The following is a 19,443-nucleotide window of genomic DNA, read 5'->3' on the forward strand; positions in this document are numbered from 1 at the left end:
AGCCAAAGAAATAATAATTCAAATGTTTATATTAAGCCCCATTTAAATATAATATTAAGCCCCATTTAAAAATTATTAAATGTTAAGGGGCACTTGGGTGGCTCAGTCAATTGAGCACCTGAGTCTTGGTTTCAGCTCAAGTCATGATCTCATGGGTCATGGGATCTAGCCCCACATCAGGCTTCACACTCTGGTGGGGATCTGCTTGAGCTTCTCTCCCTCTGCCCATCCTCACTCACATGCATGCACTTTCCCTCTCTTTCTCTCTCTCTTTCAAATAAATTTTTAAAATTATTACTAAATGTTAAATGTACCCTATTTTTTTAATAGCATTGCTCTGATTTTCAAAGAAATTCATGGTTATTACAGAAAATTTAGAGAAAGCACTACTAGTATTTTTTTTTTAAAAGTAAACATGTCAATATTTTGCCATCTTTTTTCTAGTCACCTTTTTAAAACAATTGAAACTATACTGTGTAGTTTCATGTGATTTTTTAACAGTATTTTTCCTAATTTGTCATTATTGTAATAAATTTGCATTTTCCTTAAATTGTATGGTTTTGAGGTGAACCATTTTTAATTCAAGAAGTTACTTCAGAGTATTTATGAAAGGGTATTCAGTAGATCCTGAGAGGGCAAGAAAGAAACACTCGGCAGCTTTGAGGATAACAACAACTCTTGGTCAAATTTGATAATGTGAATATCCAGATTAATATGGAAAAAGATTACATATTAGTTACTTCCCAGAGGTATTCAAATACGAATTTAATTTCAAATTTAATTAGAAACATACTAGATGCATTTACAGTGTGATTTGATTTGCAGACTTTTCTATATCATTTCAGAAATAGATGTATAAACACAAGCATATTTTCTTTCTTCAATTCATCAATATTTTTAAGCTATCAACTATCCTTTATTAAAACAAAAATATAAATATTCTAAAATTGTTGATTATTCTTCAGGCTTTCAACTCTTTCCTGAGTTAGTCTTGATATTTACCTTATAAAATGTTATAGCCCACTTAATTCATTTTTTTCTTTTAAGATTTTGTTTATTTGAGAGAAAGAGCATGTAAGAACATGAGCAGGGGGAGGGGCAGAGAGAAAGAATCTCAAGCAGACCCCATGCTGAGTGTGGAGCCCAACACAGGGCTCCATCTCACAACCCTGAGATCATGACCTGAGCTAAAATTGAGAATAAGATGCTTAACCGACTGGACCACCCAGGCGCCCCTACTTAATTCACTTTTTAGGTGTCTTCTGAACCAGCCAAGAATAAGCACAGAAGAATCTATATATTTCTATGTCTCAGTAATTATACATATTAACTTAAGTCTCATTTTTGGCTTTTACCAACTGAATTCTCACAAAAACATGTGCTGATCATTTTTTGTTAGATGCCATAAGATTAAATACTAATCTGTAAGCAATTATGCTTGTTTCTTTTACAGTCCACGAACAAAAGATGATCTTAGAGCATATTTTATACTTTTACAGGTAAGAAAGCAAGAACTAAAGTTGTCTAATTGAGATCTCAATCTATGCATGTGTTAAGGGAAATGATACCAAGTGCTAGGTATTATTTTTTTGCAACATTATTGATATTTTTTAGACTATAGTGTTACTAGAGCATGAAAGTTATAACAGATAAACAATGAGAAGCTAAATTATATTTGGGATTAAAATTTTAATGTAGTTCTTGCCTTTCTGCTGTGGTATTCAGGAATAAGCAGAATGAAAGCACCTTTTCTTCCTCTAATCACCTTCTTCTAACTAGCTTTACTGGGCTCCAGAACTTTCTTTTATTTCCCAACTAGTAGTTTTCTAACTTCTCTAGGTATTTTTAATAATTGCTTACATTACATTTCAATGGAAAAATCAAGGTGGTTGCTTATGTTTGCTGAAGGAAAGGTGATGAACTTTCTCCTCTTGAAAGATACAGATTTGTAGATACAAATAAAAAGGTCCAAACAAATGAAAAGCGATTTTTAGTTTGTATTATTTTTTTGAGAAAGAAGTATGTTATTACATAACTAGCATACTGCTTTTGTATTAGTCTTTACAATTTACAAAAGGTGTTTGCATATATTATTATCTCACTTAAAGGTAAGAAAAATAAGATACAGAGTTTAGTTTAATATTTTGTCCAGTAAAAGGAAATATGCATGGTGAAAATAAAAGAAGGGGGATAAAGGAGAAAAAATTGGAGAAAAAGGAGAAAAATAGACAAGAGGTAGTTGAGAGATATAAGAAGGAGAAATAGGAAGGACAAAGGCAACACTAAAAGAACAGACATCTATGTAGACAGTAAAAGCTAGAGAAATGACAGCTGAAGTTTGGATTTTGTGAGCGAGTCTGTGGGTCAGCGGTAAGCTCTGCCCATGATGCCTTCTCATGAGCACCACTAGGTGAGGCTATCAGCTGGAGGTACTCTGATTTTGAATTTGTCCTTGCCACTAAGTCAGTTTTGAAAAATAGATGGTGCTTAATTCCCACAGCTTATTTTTCAGTAATACTGATTTTTTTCCAGGAAATTCTGAAATACACATTGTGATGAGAGTATAGGTTTTAGAGATGTAACTAGAGACTCCAAGCATTCCTTCTGTGTCCCTTTGACATTTGAAAGCTGCCAGAAGCTGTGATGTGGTTCTCTCCTTATTCTTTGTAAGACATGCACCGAATTCATTTCACAGTGGCAAAAGTTTCACAACCAGCTTTTATTTCATTTTTCTAGCATTCTTTTTTAATCAAGGAAGAACTAGGTTTTTTTGTTTGTTTGCTTAATTGGATCATAGTGACTACCATGGAACAAGGTGCCTTACATACACTTTATTTTTACTACTTAAAAGAAATAAGATAGATATTATCATTCCTATTTTACAGATGAGGACATTGAGAATCAAACTTTAAGGAATATGCCTGCAGTGGTAGAATCAGCCCTCAGACCCAGATCTGTCTTAATTTCAAAGCCCATGCTCTTTCTGCTATACCACAGCCAAAATCAAAGTCTCTGTTAATTAAATAATTAAACAAATAGATTATTGTTTTTTAGGATTTCACCCAGTATTTCATAGTCTCAAATTTAGTTTCCGAATTTACCACTTAGCTCATTAAGCTTAGTGTCTTTCCTTTTACATGTTAACAAAATTTTAACACAATTATCTTTAATATCTTTTTCAGAATCCTCAATTTAATAATACATCTACGTATGTCATCTATGCTCACTTGCTACGGCAGATAGCTACCTTAGTGGAAGCTGATCATCATTTCCTAGTTCACTGGTTTAAAAAGTAAATCATTCTATCATATTAATAAGAACTCTTATAATCGTACAGTATCAAGTTTGATATTAGTTATTTTATAATAAAATATATTTAAATGTTTTCAGGTCTTTAGAAATGATCTACTTAACCATATTCAAAGCCAATTATAAACATATGCCTTAGTACCACAGAGAAGATAATTAAACATCTGTTTTGAAAGCAAGTAACCATTTTGCTGGTGCAGACTGTTGTTCAAGTTTCTGTCCACAGCTCTAGCTTATTACACAGCACCTTCCTGTCAGTGGTTTTCATATGTCACAAAGGTGGTGACTGGATTTTCTCAGATACTGCTACTTCAATTTGTGTCTTCTTATTTCCTGTTCATCATTACTTCCATAGTACCTTTTCCTTACCTAATGACGGCACCATAAAATATAGGGTAGCCATCAATATCAACTTACTAAAAAAACAGTCTGTTTTTCCATAGAAGTACACTCCCATACACAATGATTTTTCTCCATTTTTGATAAAATGTTAGAGGGAATATTTTCAAAATTAATTTTAAAGACAGTTGGTTCTCATTATTCATATTTATGTTCTGTAAAGTCACTGCTAACACTGAATTAACAAATACTGAATCACTGATCCTATGGGACATAACAGGGTTAGGTTCCAATGAGCTGTTGGTCATAGCATTTCCATCAACCAATGAATACATGATCTTATTTTATCTGCATTGTATGTAAAGACATCTTATTTAATAGAAGTTGTTGATTCGTTAACAATGACCTCACAACCAACAGCACTGTGACTAATGTCTGAATGAATTTTATCTAACAGAACTTTATTCTGAAAAAAAAAAAAAAAAGAACTTTATTCTGCATAAGCTACCTCATGTTCCTCTTGTGCTTGAAACGCTAGACAGAACTTTAGCACTACATGCTGGGAGCCATTTTAAAACACCAGAATTACTAACAAAAAGCACAAAAATGTGAAAAACACGACTCTAAATAAACTGTGTAAAAGATACTCATTTACCATCTGAGAGCTAAACCCAGAAGGCAGAGTGTTTCTTTGTTCCACCTCATCTGGGAGCATGCATATCTGGCAACTCCCATTTTTGGCCATTCTGCCCATCTGCAGATGCCTATGACTGAACTCCACTGACCCTGAGTTTGGGGTTACAATTAAATTTTAGCAGGGAGGGAAATTTGCAAATACTGAGTCTAAAGAACAAGGATTGACTGAATATTAAAAGCCTTAAAAATGAAATGCTTAATGCTACCACTATAGTAATTTTGGTGTTTATTTCTTATTTAAGAAACAATACTCCAGGTAAGATTTTGCATCTTTTCAAACATTTGGCAACTTTAAAGGAATAGAATTTGGGGGGATATTCTAAAACTTTATGTGTACAGAATGCATTTTGATATCTAACAAACATATTGCCAAAATAGAAAATGTGAATTTGATTGGAATTATTTCAAAATCTTTACCAGAATATCCCAGAAGAGGTTCAAACAATTGGTAGAGAGATTGCTGCAGTTTATTTCTTTGCGCCTGTTTCCTGCAAAGCCTGAAGAATTTCCACCTATCACAAAGTGTTCCTGGTGGATCCCATCAGCATCTAAAGTGTTGGCTTTACTTAGTAGGTTTTATTATTCTATCTTCTCTTTTGTTAAATATTAGGGACTTTTCTATAAAGATCTCAAAGTGCTGTGGAGATTCTTAAATTTTAACCTTCTTTAAAGTTGAGAGTTGTAATTTATTTCCTGTTTTGATATTTGATAATGGATTTCACAATTTATAAGCATAAAAAAGCTTTATGCATTTTATTGGACAGTATTCTGTGTCCATCTGCTGCATGTGACCTGCTAAGTAGAGTCCCCTAAGAAAGCAAGAACTTGCATTAATTTATGAGAACTCCTGCAGGGGAACATGCTGATAGGAAAGTGGTGTGAAGAGGTGCTCATCTGTTTACTCCCTTCTCTGTACTGTTCTAATCCCCACCATAAGTTGTTTTTTTTTTTTTTTAAGATTTTATTTATTTATTCATGAGACACACACAGAGAGAGAGAGAGAGAGGCAGAGACGCAGGCAGAGGGAAAAGCAGGCTCCATGCAGGGAGCCTGGTGTGGGACTCGATCCCGGGACTCCAGGATCACGCCCTGGGCTAAAGGCAGGTGCCAAACTGCTGAGCCACCAAGGGATCCCCACAAGTTGTTTTATAAAAGCAAGAACTTACTGGCTACATCTGAACCACATTTTTTTTTTTTAAGATTTTATTTTATTTGAGAGAGAGAGACGGTGGGGGTAGAGAGAGCATGAGCAGGGAGAGAGGCAGAGGGAGAAGCAGACTCCCAGGGCTCCGTCCTAGGACCCTGAGATCATGACTTGAGCCAAAGGCAGACACTTAAGCGATTGATCCACCCAGGCATCCCCTGAACCACAATTTTAAAACTACTTTTTTAATTTGGAGCTTAAAATAGGAATTTTTAGATAAAGACTATCTGGTGAACATTAAAATGTTCTTATTAGAATGAATCATGCACGTGTTGGAAAAGATCATTGTTAGAATTTATCTTTACAGATACTGCAAACAGTTTGATTCATCCTTCCCTTATTCCTTATACTGATTTCTATAATTCTACATTGGATCACATTGATCTTATGGAAGAATACCACACCTGGCAGAGCTTTGGAAACTCTCACAGGTACAATCAGAAGCTCATTTTGATTAGTTACCTAAATGAAATACTATTCAAAATAGTGATTGGATGTTAAATTTGTATAAATAAATTTAAGTATGTACATAACTTTATATATAAACTTACAGTTTAGATATCCAGCCCTGAAATATCATTACATTTCTTAAAACATTTTCTTTTTCTTACATTTTGAATTTATGTACATGTTAATTTGATTTTGGTTTGATTAACAACATCTTTTTAAGAAGGGAAAGGTTCTATCTTAGTATGCAAGTTTCTTATATCTCCTTTTTCTATATGCTATCATCCAGTACAGGGGCACAGACTTTCTCTAAAAAAAAGTACTTCTCTAAAGTACTAAATGGTAAATATTTTTGGAACTCTGGTGTACCATTGTAACACAAAAACAGCATTAGGCAATATGTAAATAAACAGGTGTGTCTGAGTCCCAGAAAACTTTCTGTATACAGGTGGTAGGCCGTATTTGTCCCATGGGCCCTAGTTTGCCAATGCCTGTTCTAACACAGTGATCATACACATGTGCACATACACACATGCGTTTCACTCCTTTTCTCCTTTATTCTGTAGAAAAAGTGATTGTCCCTTATACATAATATAAAATAAAGAATGGGAGTTACAGCAAAAGGGCTTCACACAAATTATTTATTACAGTAGTAGAATGGGTTTTCAGAACACTTGACCAACTTCTTTAATATACTACATCAATATCCATACTTCTAGTTTGGATTAAAACAGCATGAGTATCCCAAACATAATTTATTCCCAGACCATGTTGATATCTTAGTGTGTCTATTCTAAAGAAGTCTTAAGAGATATAATAGGGATATAAGAAACCTCAAAACCCTAAATTAGTTTATAAATTGGTTCAGTCTGCCAGGGACCCTTTCTATCAGAATCAGCCATAGCCATAGACTGGCCTTCTAGACATATCTCAGTCCACATCTGAACACTCAACTAAATAGGAATTGTTTCTAAGGACCTTGTTCTGTCAAATGGATATTTTCTTGACAAAGTATATTTATTTTACAAAGACGCTTTTTTCTCCAACTTTAATATAATTGTGTTGTTGTAGACAAAACAACTCCCAAGAGCTACTGTGCATATTTCAATGCCATCTTTTAATAAATACAGAGCTCTTCTAACCACTGTGTCACAGCACTGGTGTACTGAGAACAAGTTACAAAGGAGTTTTGATGCTATGATCCTTTCAGTGTGGGGAAAACCAGCCTGGACTTAAAGGGGTACCTGGGGCCTGAGGGCAAGTCACCTCTGGTGATGAGCAGCCACATCTGTTTATTTCAGTGTGTCACACAGAGTATCACTTTTTCTGTGTGCATAACTAGAGAAAGGCTGAGTCACACCATTTTAAGATACATGATAAGACCAATATATATCCTACTGAGTTCGTTGTACTTCTTTCATTTCCAGATTTTTAGTTAGCCCTTATTGATTCAATACTATTACATATTAGTGCTGAACAACTCATTAAGTAACAATTGCATTTCGGGGAAAGCCATTTTATTTGCGATTCACACAAGGGCTCCTTTTTTTCCCTCATCATGCCTTCTTCACATCCAGTGAAGTTGACTAACTTGGATGGATTCTAGCTGTAACTGATGAATTCATTGAAGCCACTTCTGACGGAAGTTTGGCTTCTGTAGTGTCACTGTCACCTACTAGCTCTCAAAATGTATTTCTCTCTGGGTAGTTGGTGGCTTTTTTACATAACATAGGATCAGCTCTGACCCAGAAAGGAAGTTACTTTCTTGGCCTTCGATCATAATGTTATACTTTACAGATACATACCATTTCATACTACTACACCATTAAACACAATACCAGCAACAACATACTTTTCATCCTTTTATTTTATTGATCTTAAATTTATTACTTTTCTTTTTACTACTGTACTTATTGCTAGATTTCTTCATTTCTGAAGCTTGCACATCAGAAATATCCATGTAATCATGGATCTTTATAATAATTTCTGCACATGAACTTTCTCTCCTAATCCTCCTTTGTTAGTACTTCTGTCTCCAGGTTCTGGTGTTGGCCATATTTTCACAGGTAATGATCTACAGGTGACTACATAAACTGAAACTATTTGTATAAACCATCTAAATGGTTAGTACATTTCAGAATGTTAGATGTAGCTTTCTCTAGAGAATGAGTGCACAGTGCATCTAGTAATGATACGAGCTTCACAAGGCTGTGGGGATTAAAAGAAATGATGCACATAAAATCATTTTGTAGATGGTAAAACACAATACAAAAGTAATGTTTTATATTGTTAGGAGGGGTACCTTAGATATTCCCTTAGTATAATTTTGCTAAAAATACACCATTTTGCTTTTTCTGTTTTCACTTGTTGAGCAGGTTTTCCTTCTGTCAGTACCCATTCGTTATTTCTATAGCTGCAAAAAAAATCATTATTCAAAGAGACTCAGAACAACAGATGATAAGCATCGCAAGGGTAAGCCAGCTACAAAAACATATTTATGCTGACTATAATCAATATAGTAAATAATTTAATAAATAAATCAAATGTCTTGTGAATTGTTCTAGCATAATCAGGAAATGTTAAAAGTAAAATTCATTTCATAACTCCCTCCAAATTGCTTAAACCTGTGCACGATACAGGAAAGACATACATACCCCTCATCAAATTCTCATTATATTATAAATAGCGCAGGAAGATTAAATGCCTCTCACAGACCATCAAAGTACTGGGAACTTGTTGGGCATCATGTGAACACCATATTCCAGCTCCACGGTAGCCAACAGAGCACTGGTGAAGACTACCGTAAAGGCAAGGAGTGTCCCTAAGAGCAAACCACTGAAACCACTGAAATCAAATAGAAACAACAAAAAAATTAGAAGATGTACAACCTTGGGAAACTGAGAAATATATCCAAAAGAGGTGAAAGATGTTTTATGGAGTCTTAGGAAACTAAAATGCATTGAGACCATAGAGACTAGGCTAGCAGTCAAGACTGGCTGTAGGCAGACCATGTAGCAGGATGAAATTTCTCTCTGGGCCTAGCCTTACCACCCCCTACCACTTGTTTTTCGGCACAGCAGAGTAAAGTTGCGTATGTTACTAAGAGATACAGACTGAGTGAGCAGTTTTTCTTTTATTGGAGCACTAGACTATACATTTAAATGCTCATGTATTTTGAGTATCTGCTTTCATGACACTAAACTACTTTAAAAATTAGAGGGAAGGCTGGCTGTAGTCTTCTTAAGATAAAAAGAGATTCTCAAATTTAAAAAAAAATGATTTCCATGTCTTGTCCAAGAATATAAAAACAACCCTAAAGTATAAATTATAATGCTTTAAAATGCTTTTAAAAATAAGAAATGTTTATTCTTCAGTAATTCAGTTCCCAGAAGGTGAGTATTTTTTTCTATCACAGAGCAGGACAAAAGATTTAAGTGACTGGTGACATCCCAGAGTCAGCTTACACTGACTATGAGAATATTAGAAGAAACGTTATTGCCTGTGTGTACCAAGAGAGTTCCAAAGCCACTCTACCCCCCTGAAAAGTAAATTTAAACAGGTATATTTGGCATCAGAATTATTATTTAATCTTGGGTAGATACTAGCACAAAGATTAGTCTATACAACTAGTCATTTTGGCAGTTTCTGTTAGCTGCATTTATGCAATTTCACATGCCTTTTTAGTACGTTTTTACCTTGGGCTATGACTTTTTTATATTTGTAAAACAAAACAAAACAAAACTCAAAGAGCTAGAAGTTTACCTCAGTTTCTCTGAGCAGTTTTTTGCCATGTCACTCACACTTAAAACGTCAAATATCTTCTATTATGGAAGTTTTCTTCTAATAAAAGGAGAGTGGCAGGTGTGGACTCTGTCACAGGCTGTCTTGCACAGAGGATGGACACAGATGAGTAGAGATTGAAGAGTTAGGTGTCATCATCTGTTCTTACAGAGATCTCCCAACATTTTAACTTGTAAACTGCCACACCACTTGGAATTAATGACCGATGATTATTTTGACATGAGGACAGACAGCCTTACAGGTAGTTAATATAAACAAGAACTTATATGGTATCTGAAATTGCAACAGAAATTCCCCAACCTAAAAATAACTTCCTCATCAGATTGGGTCTAAATTCTACTTTTGGAGATTATTTCTTTCATTTGAGGCATATTCTATTAAATATTCCAGATGAGAGGAGTGGCTTCTAAGCCTTGTCTACCATTAGCATCTTAGTATGAATTTGTTTGCTGGATATTTCCGGTGTAGTGGCTTTCCACGAGTAGACTATGAACACAACATAGGAAAGGGTAGGACAATAGGTCCATGACATAAGATACTATCCCAGGAATACAGATCCATTTGAGCATCAAAGGGGGAGCCCTAAAAAGAAAAGAAAAAAAAAACCCACAATATTAAAAGCCTTTAGAATTGGAAATTGGAGAAATGAAGTGCTCTGAATTAGAGTGTTTTATTATAGCAGTCTACAAAATCAAGAACATGGCCTTCTACAGATTTTATTAAATTAAAATTTTACCTACTAAAGCACTTCTCTGCACTATTTAAAATGTCTGAAATGTTCATCTCTAGTATGTACAATAATTTTTCTTTGTTAGCAAAGAAGATGTAGTCTGATAAAATAATTTAATTAGATTATATAAACTTGAATTATACAAGCATGTAGATTTCTTATGATCCTGTATATTTCTAACATATTTTAATGTGTTTTTTACATACTCATTACTTATACTTTGAAAAACCATGAAAAATAGATTTTTTAAATTACCCACATTTCCATTACCCAGACATAACAACTGTTAATATTTTAGTAAACTTTCTTTTGATATTTCTTCTCTATATTATCTTTAAAAGGCAATAGGGTTGAAACAATTTTGTATATATACTTTTGTTCCCTGTTTTTTCATCTGTACCTTTCTTAAATATCTTCCATGTTATTTATATAATTATACCATCCATTTTAATAGTTGTATTATATTCTATTAGATGGATACATATATATTTCTAAAGTTTCACTCTTATAGGTAATGCTGTGATGAACATCTCACTGTATAAAACATTGTTTAGAATTCCCAGAAACGAAATTATTGGGGCAAAGGGTATGAACATTGCTAATGTTTCTGATAAATGTTAACAAATAACTTTCTAAAAGTAGACTAATTGTGCTTTTATGGTAAATTCAGTATCTAAAAAGCTTAAACCAAGTTTATCATCAGTAGTATATACCTCGTTTCAGATGTTCCCACTTTGTATTTATTGAACAAAAAGCCTTGCTATTTAAGAGATGAGACATGGAAACTGTAATGCAACATTCTTTACTATAGAAGGTGAATTTTTTTGGTCCTCCATTTTGGACTGCCTTTGGCTACCATTGTTTCAAAATGAAAAGATCTATATAATAAATAACAAAAATTTGCATAATTGAGTTTATGAAAATACAGGAGAGATAGCATAGTGAAGGATTTAAGTAATTTTTACTATAGTGCTTAAATGTTTTAAATGAAATTACAGTTTAAGTAAAAGTAAAAATGCTTGCTTTCTTTTTTAATTAGCAAAGTCTGGTGGATAAAGTATCTCGAAGACAGAGACCTGATATGAACATGTTATTTCTAAATATGAAAGTAAGACGGACACATTTGGTTAGTGACTCGCTTGATGAGGTATATAGATCATTTATTCCAAAATGGCACTCACTGATTAAAACTTTAAATAAATTCTACAATATAGTGTATTATGAAAATCTGTTTTTTATTTTTGTATGCTAATAAGTGTACTTCCTTATATTTTGGTACCATTGTTAAAATCAGTTGTGTATTCACAATTAAGCCATATGTTCATTATTTATATGTTTATTAATAATTTGTTATTAACACCTCAGAAAAGGATTTTATGTAGAACACTTAAGTGAGCGATTCATGTTTCTGAATATGTAACTTAGATACTGGACCCATCTTTTTTACTTGTTGGGTATGTAACAAGCCATTTTAAATTCTCTGGGCCTGAGATTATTCATCTACAAAATTAGAGTTCTGTACTCCAGGGTAGACTGAGTGTAGAGTGTACTCAGGCCCCAGTGTACTTTGATTGTGTGTATATTACTAACCTACATGTATTGCACGGTGCTTCAGCCAGATCTTCATTACAAGATAATGGCTAATGTCATTATGTGATTTTTAAAATCAAGAAGGAAATTAAATATTTTATGATATAATCTGCTAAATTGAAATCTTGGAGGCAATATGATACCAGGATACAGTAACTTTGAGCAAGATACTTGATACTTGACCTAATTCTCTTGATCTCTACAGCAAACATAATAATGCTTAATTGATACAGTAACTGACAAATTATTGAATGAATGGATGGAGTGAATTTTGTGACATTGTAAATAAAGATAAAGATTGCCTAATACATCTCCCAGAATTGAAAAAGTTAATTTCCCTTTTTACTGCCCTTTGTTCTTCTCTTCGATATAATTTCTTTAAATAGTTAACCCGGAAAAGAGCAGACTTAAAAAAGAAGTTGAAAGTTACATTTGTAGGGGAAGCTGGTTTGGACATGGGTGGCTTGACTAAAGAATGGTTCCTTCTTCTAATTCGCCAAATTTTTCATCCAGATTATGGTGAGTATTCAATTTTTATGAACAGTGTATCTTCATAATTATTATATTAAGTAGGCACTCTCATTTGCAACCTACCATATGACTTTATGGATATTTTTGTCCACCATAAATGTTGAATAATTTAAGGATTGTTATTTACCTCTTTAAAAGTGCCCAAATTGATGATCAAAATGTTCATTATCTTACTGTAAATCCTACACTATAAAGACTGAAAGTATATATTTGCAAGGTAGCATCCCCATCTTTCCTGAACAAACCAAATGCAAGAAAATTTGTCATTGAAATAAAGAACATTCAGAATTTAAAAACAAGACTGTAGCTTCCTCCGTACTAATATTTGAAGCCTCTTTCATTAGATTTTGAGCCATTTTGATAAATAAGAATTCGTTAATTTTTAAGACATGAGTAAACTTTTGAATTTTGTTTTACCTTATTTAGAGAAAACTTATATAATCCTTAGTATCTGTAAAAGATCTTTCTTCAAAGAGAGTTTTAAGTGTTTTTCTTACTCTTTGTTTTGTATACCTGTATGTATGACCGCTTTCTGGGAATGGAGAATAGCGATGACATAGATAAATTAAAATCTTTAGATAATTCTCAAACTTAATTTTGATCATGTTATAAAACTATCATTTTTATAAAAGAAAATCAACTTATTGAGTTTTCTATCTTTTTAGCCCATTTATACCATTGGTTCAGGATACCAGTAAAGAGTAAAATGCTCTTAGACATCAGTGTGCTTATATTTTATATATTTTAACATGAAAAATGGTTTATAACAACTACTGCTGAAATATTTTGCTTCTAACAGATGAGATACTATGTATATTTTTAATACTTTAATTTTTTTTTAATCAGTCATGTTAATGTTTCTTTTTTTCAGGCATGTTTACATATCACAAGGATTCACACTGCCATTGGTTTAGCAGTTTTAAATGTGATAACTATTCTGAATTCCGATTGGTTGGAATTGTATCCTTTAAACTTTCCACTAGGAGGTGCTAGTACATTAGAGATTTTAAATTTTATCTGAATTTTGGAAAACTGTTCTCATTAAGCCTTTTATTCAGATATAACATTCTTGTCAAATTTACTAATAGATTTTCAATTATTTGCAATATCACAGCTATATAATGTCACCAGAGTTAATTAATTAAAAGGAATTGTGAGTTTTCTCTATTTTTCTCTGAAAATGTGATCTCAAAATAAAAATAACTATTGCCTATTTCATATATTATCTGAATTGTCAGAAAATTAAGACATTTTTAAAATTAAAGTATCTTTTCCCTTCATAAGGAACTACTTTTCTGTTCTTTTACTTTGTGCTTATTTTGCTTAATTTAATAAATTGAAATTGTGGAAATTAAATCTAGGTTGTTAATATGTCCCTAAATCTGGAGATATCCATAAAAATTAAAAATTGAATGGAATGGGAATATTTAAAGTATATATTATTTTATAGTATATTTTAAATTATATAAATCCTTGTGCTATCCTCTGATCCCTATCAGGTGTAGTGGAGAGGACATTCCTGCACTGGGTAGGAGATTGGAAAAGATAACTTCCACAGTATTTTTTTAATTCTAAGAGATATAATTGACTATGGAAGAAAGAAGGGAAGAGTAAATAAATGAGCACACACTGGAGATCCGTAGAGTAAAAGAGGGGGAAATATCCTCTTATGAAGGTTAATGAATAGCCTTATGAAGGTTATGGTCTAGATAGGCAGAGGACTACCAGTTCAAGGTCATCAGTTCTCAGACTCATGATTTTGTGACATTAAGTACTAAGGAGTTCTGAGATGGAAGAGGATAGGTGTATTCCTCCCAGAGAAGGGAGAGGCTTATAAATGGAACCATTCTATCTGATTAGCACAGCGTTGGAGGTAGTAGGAAACAGTCTGGGAGAATGGCTGGAAAGCAGGCTACATTGTCCTAGGCCCCTTGGGTGAAGCAGAGGGCCCCCCCGGGAGTCACGGAGGATACCTTCAACAAAGGGATCAGGAGTGATGCTGGAGAGGGCTTGGAATGCTCAGTTGCATTTGATGGAATAAATCCTGAGGAATGTATATTAAACTTGATGGGAAAAAAGTTAGCAGGGAGAAAACTGCATGTTAAGATGGTAAACCTTATTTGAAATGTTATATATGTCATCATGTCCAAAGATCTAAACACCAAGTTCCACAATATGGAGTCCTGTCAGTTCTTAGATGTCTGGTTTTATTGTGTTCTCTACAGTGATCATTTGTTGAATGTTTCCGTTTCATTGAAGGCCTGAGCCACCAGTACTTTCACTACATTATGAGCTATTTGAATTCCCTGACATATATGTTTGTCATACTTTACATTCTTAGCACAGTTTAGATTTGTGTGATATTTTGACTTTCAGATATTTATAATGCAGTATTAGATTTTACTTTAGCTATCTCATTTTTAGAATGGTGTTATACGTAAAATCATAAGTTTACTAATCAGCTGCTTTTGCAGTGGGCATTAGTTTCTATTCCAATCATTACCCAAAAGAGCAAGGTCATTAAGCATACTTACATATGCTGCATATTTCAAGTTAGTTAATTAAAGCTAAAATTAAATTATTAAGGCCACTGCCATCTCATTATTATGTGTATTTATCTCACATGCAGACTCACAAAGAAACTGTAGGACATGAAATAGGTGCCCAAAAAGCACGATTAATATATAGGAAAAATATGAGATGATAATGGATTATGATCATGTAAGTAGGTGATAGATCTATCACCGGTGAGGAGAAGTAAAAATTGAGAACACACATTCTATATTGAGAAAATATCATTGGTTCTGTACATATTTTCACTTTCTAAATTTTAGGACCAAAGATTTCTCGTGCTAGTAGTTCTGACAGCATTGCATTCCTAATACCTCAATTTTAAATAGAATAAGGCTTTGGAGTTTACAAGAAATGTTATAGTAAAACCTGTAATAATAATTATAGAATGTTTTGAAGATTGCATGAAGAGCTATAAATATAACAGTTTTTTAAAACTATAATCACAAAAAAAAATAAATAAAATAAAAAAATAATAAAACTATAATCACTTTTACCAAATGGGGCATTTGAAACAGGATTTTCAAACTCTGGTTGCACCACGTGATGCTTCAGTGGCCCAGCGGAATTCCCCCGTCCTCTTCTCGTCCCTGCTTCAGCCAGCATGGATTGACTTAGTATGACATGAAACACTGTAGTCTGCATATGAAAATGCCCTGAGGCAAATCTTATGGGCCTACTCAACTGCTCAAAACCTGCCTTTAGGGTTATAATTTTTTTTTAATAAAAAAATACTTAGAACTTGGCACTGTGGTGGATGATTATAAATGGTAACCATCTTAGTATTATGGCCACTATCATTGTTGCTATCATCACAGTATAGAAGTATATTAGACCTTATTTTCAATATCTGTCCCTTGAATATACTGCTCAGTCCCTGTTGATATGGTTACCTATAAAGTAATATATCTATTCCTTAAATTACTATTAACTCTCATTCTGCCTTGACAAATTGAAATACTGGTTGTCTTCTAATTTTAAAAATTATTTTCAGTAATTTATCCAGCCCATATATTTAGATTTCCTTTGAGCCAATAAAATTGATGACTTCTTTAATAACTTTGACAGCTGAAATATGACATTTAAAACCCCTCACAGCAAATGGATAAGTTACATATTGCCGTATAAGTAATAAATAAAATATAATTGGGCAAGGTTTATATGTATAATATCTGTAGCTTTTAACTTCAACACTTTGTGTACACTTCAAGTAATAAAGGCCTTTCAGGTATTTCTGTAGGAGATTAATTGTCTTGTTAGCCTATCAGTAGTAAGTGTGTACATCTGTGTGTGTTCCCGTGTCCATATGTTTATTCAGTTCAGCTCTCTTTACATAGTCTGTATTTAGTTTTAAAATAGTTAAAATGATCACCAAAATTAGTAGTGTGTTCTGTGTGGAGTTCTGAATAAATTGCTGCTGCTACCTATAAAGTCACCAACACCATTTAAATTTAGAAAATGTTTTTCTTTTGTGTCAAATAATTTATGAAATGTCTGAAATTGCTATCTGTTATGATCTTAGATAAAATTTTCTAGGGAAATCATCAAATACTATCAACCGACCCCTCCCTTTCACATAACTTTTGGTAATCAAGGAATTACATTATGTAAAATAAAGGGAAAATAAAGAAAAGGAAGTATGTGGGATTAATTAAAGTCAGTGTTAGATCTGACAGTATGCAAGAAGTAGACTGATGCATAATTCAAAACTCATTTTTTGTCATGGATTTTATGTTAATGCTTAACATTCAGTATGCATAGCTTATGGGACTAGCTGTGTATAACAGCATCACCTTGGATATTCGTTTCCCTCCCTGCTGTTACAAGAAATTATTGAGCCCTCCCATCATTCCTAGTGATCAAAATATACCAGTAGGCATCTGCAGTGTGACCACTGACGACTTATGTCAAATTATGCCTGTAAGTATAAAGTTATTAGCATCTTATTCCTTAATGCTGAATCATCTGTCTTCTACCTGAAATATTTCTCCTCCTAATGCTCTTCTTATTTTTAAATATAATTTCTGTCTACCTATGTAACCCATCTCCTTTTTTGTCTAGCTTTCTCCTTCCTCATAGAGACTTAGCACCCACTTTGCTGCACTCTTGGGCCTTTACAGCATAGCAGAACAGGCTTTGAAGTGAGAGAGACAGAGATTAGAATTCAGGCTCTGCCACTTACTGGTTCTATAAACTTGGATAAGTTTTTTTAACCTTTCTGACCTCTAGTTTCCTTATGTGATCAGTGGGACAGCAAAACTTATATACTGGGGGGTTAGATGAGATAATAAAGCTCTCCTGTGGATTCTAAAATTAGATGATACTGTGCCATATTGGTTAATAGTGTCTGCAAAAACATCTCTAAAATAAATACAACAAATGAATTTAATGGTACTGTCTTTCATAACATTCCTCCATTCAGAAATTAGATTTCTCATCATCAAATGTAATCAAAGATTAAAATTTAGCAGAAGAGTGGATACTATACATATACTTCTGACTATCCTCTATAGTATTTTTTACAGCTGATTTTTGATAACTGTTGGTTAGCAGAAAATTCTTGGTAATATCTTTAGCAAATAGCCTAGATGTGAAGAATCTCTTTTACTAAATATTCCTATCTAAATAGCCCTGTGTTTTAATAATCTAATGAGTTTGATATAAGTTTGGTGCTTTCCTGTGAAAGTTGAGAAATCTCTTTAGAACATGTGTTTGGAAAAAAAAAAAAAGAACATGTGTTTGGTTAGAAAACTAATCTTCATACTCTGCGGGGTTTGATATCAGGCACATTTTTTGGAAGTTGGTTTAGGATATTTTCAATTAAGGGCATAAAGCCACATTTTTAGAAGACTTAATAGTGGGGTGCCTGGGTGGCTCAATTGGTTGGGCATCAGACCCTTGAGTTTGGCTCCGGTCATGGGGCTCTGTGCTGGGTGTGAAACCATCTTAATATTCTCTCCCTCTGCCTCCATCCCCCAACTCCCTCCCGCAACATGTGCATTCTCTCTCTCTCTCAAAAAAAAAAAAGACTTAATAGAAAAATAGTGTGACATGAGAGTGCACAAGTTAATAGAGCAGGTCCTGATTAAGAAACTGAAAGGTCTCCTTTCTGTAATCTTCTCTCTGAAACATATTAGCTTTGACTCTCGATTATTCACTTAATTTCCTTACTGTAAAATGTAGGAAATAAACTAATCTCTGAGTTAACCATCTCATTTTAGATTTTTGTGATTTTTAAAAATTACACATATTCCATTTCTGTCAAATTTTTTACCAACTTTATAATTTTATTATTGGTTTTTGCCAATAAATTGCGTAATTTTATGAGTAAAGCTATTCAATATTGGCTTATTTAGAGCTAGCTTTTTTTAAGTTAATGGATATTTTATGAATGACTACACTGAAATGTTTTATATTATGGAGCTGAAGATTTCACTGTGCTAATTTCATATTCTTATGTTGGCCCTTTAATAATGAATCAAGATTCCTGCAGTGTGGTGCCAATAAATGCAGTAATATTCCACTGTTTCCTTAGAGCACTGGGATTGTCCAGCGGGAACAATAAGAAACCTTCCCAACCACAGCCTTGTAAGATTATACTCGAGGGTTTTAGATGAGAATAGAGACTCAAGCATATCCTGAAATCAGCAACTTATAATATTTCTTCTGCTTAAATCACTCCCAAATATGTTGTATTAAATAAGATTAAGCAAAAAAAAAATAAAATAAGATTAAGCAGGGTATTCAAATGGTGTGTAAAAGCAGTATTCAGTGTCTTCAGTGTGACACTGAATACTGCCCAGTGGTTAATTAATCATATTTCAGAAATAGCATATTATAGTTAAGAGTCTATAAGACTAAGATTGACAGTGTAGGTAAACAAAAAAAAAAATCTCAACAAAAATAGGGGTTTGAAAATACAAAGTCTGGAAATAAAGGGCCTAATAGTCCTAAATAAAACAGATTTGAATACATAACTTCATAACCTATTGACTTTGTATTTTGTCATTAAAAATTTCATCTCTAAAAGATTATGACGGTAAGTCCTTTTCCATGGGTTCACCTGGTAGTCTGTGGAGTTCCTAAAAAAATGGAAACTCAGGGCAGCCCAGATGGCTCAGCGGTTTTTTTTTTTTTTTTTTTTAAGATTTTATTTTTTTATAGAGACACGGAGAGGGAATGAGAGGCAGAGACACAGGCAGAGGGAGAAGCAGGCCCCATGCAG

The 19,443-nt window shown here is 33.4% G+C and overlaps 1 protein-coding gene across 6 annotated transcripts in view; it reads left to right on the forward strand.

Moving 5' to 3' along the window:
* HECTD2 (HECT domain E3 ubiquitin protein ligase 2) overlaps nucleotides 1-19,443 on the forward strand; it is a 70,238-nt gene that overhangs the window by 40,356 nt on the left and 10,439 nt on the right. For 2 of the 6 annotated variants that reach the window (XR_003143997.3, XM_025466496.3), the window contains exons 7-15: nucleotides 1,454-1,499; nucleotides 3,183-3,292; nucleotides 4,765-4,913; nucleotides 5,856-5,979; nucleotides 8,371-8,467; nucleotides 11,566-11,673; nucleotides 12,503-12,635; nucleotides 13,519-13,607; nucleotides 16,980-17,138. Coding sequence is in view for 2 of the 6 variants with exons in the window: in XM_025466496.3 (XP_025322281.1) it covers nucleotides 1,454-1,499; nucleotides 3,183-3,292; nucleotides 4,765-4,913; nucleotides 5,856-5,979; nucleotides 8,371-8,467; nucleotides 11,566-11,673; nucleotides 12,503-12,635; nucleotides 13,519-13,607; nucleotides 16,980-17,138 (1,015 nt within the window). In the remaining 4 variants the exon portion in view is untranslated. Of the gene's footprint in view, nucleotides 1-1,453; nucleotides 1,500-3,182; nucleotides 3,293-4,764; nucleotides 4,914-5,855; nucleotides 5,980-8,370; nucleotides 8,468-9,410; nucleotides 9,555-11,565; nucleotides 11,674-12,502; nucleotides 12,636-13,518; nucleotides 13,608-16,970; nucleotides 17,139-19,443 lie in introns of those variants that run through there. The other 4 variants (XM_025466498.3, XR_003143998.3, XR_007406897.1 and 1 more) reach the window with 4 other exon arrangements.

Source organism: Canis lupus, chromosome 28 (assembly GCF_003254725.2).
Source record: "Canis lupus dingo isolate Sandy chromosome 28, ASM325472v2, whole genome shotgun sequence".
In the NCBI taxonomy this organism is placed as follows: domain Eukaryota; kingdom Metazoa; phylum Chordata; class Mammalia; order Carnivora; family Canidae; genus Canis; species Canis lupus.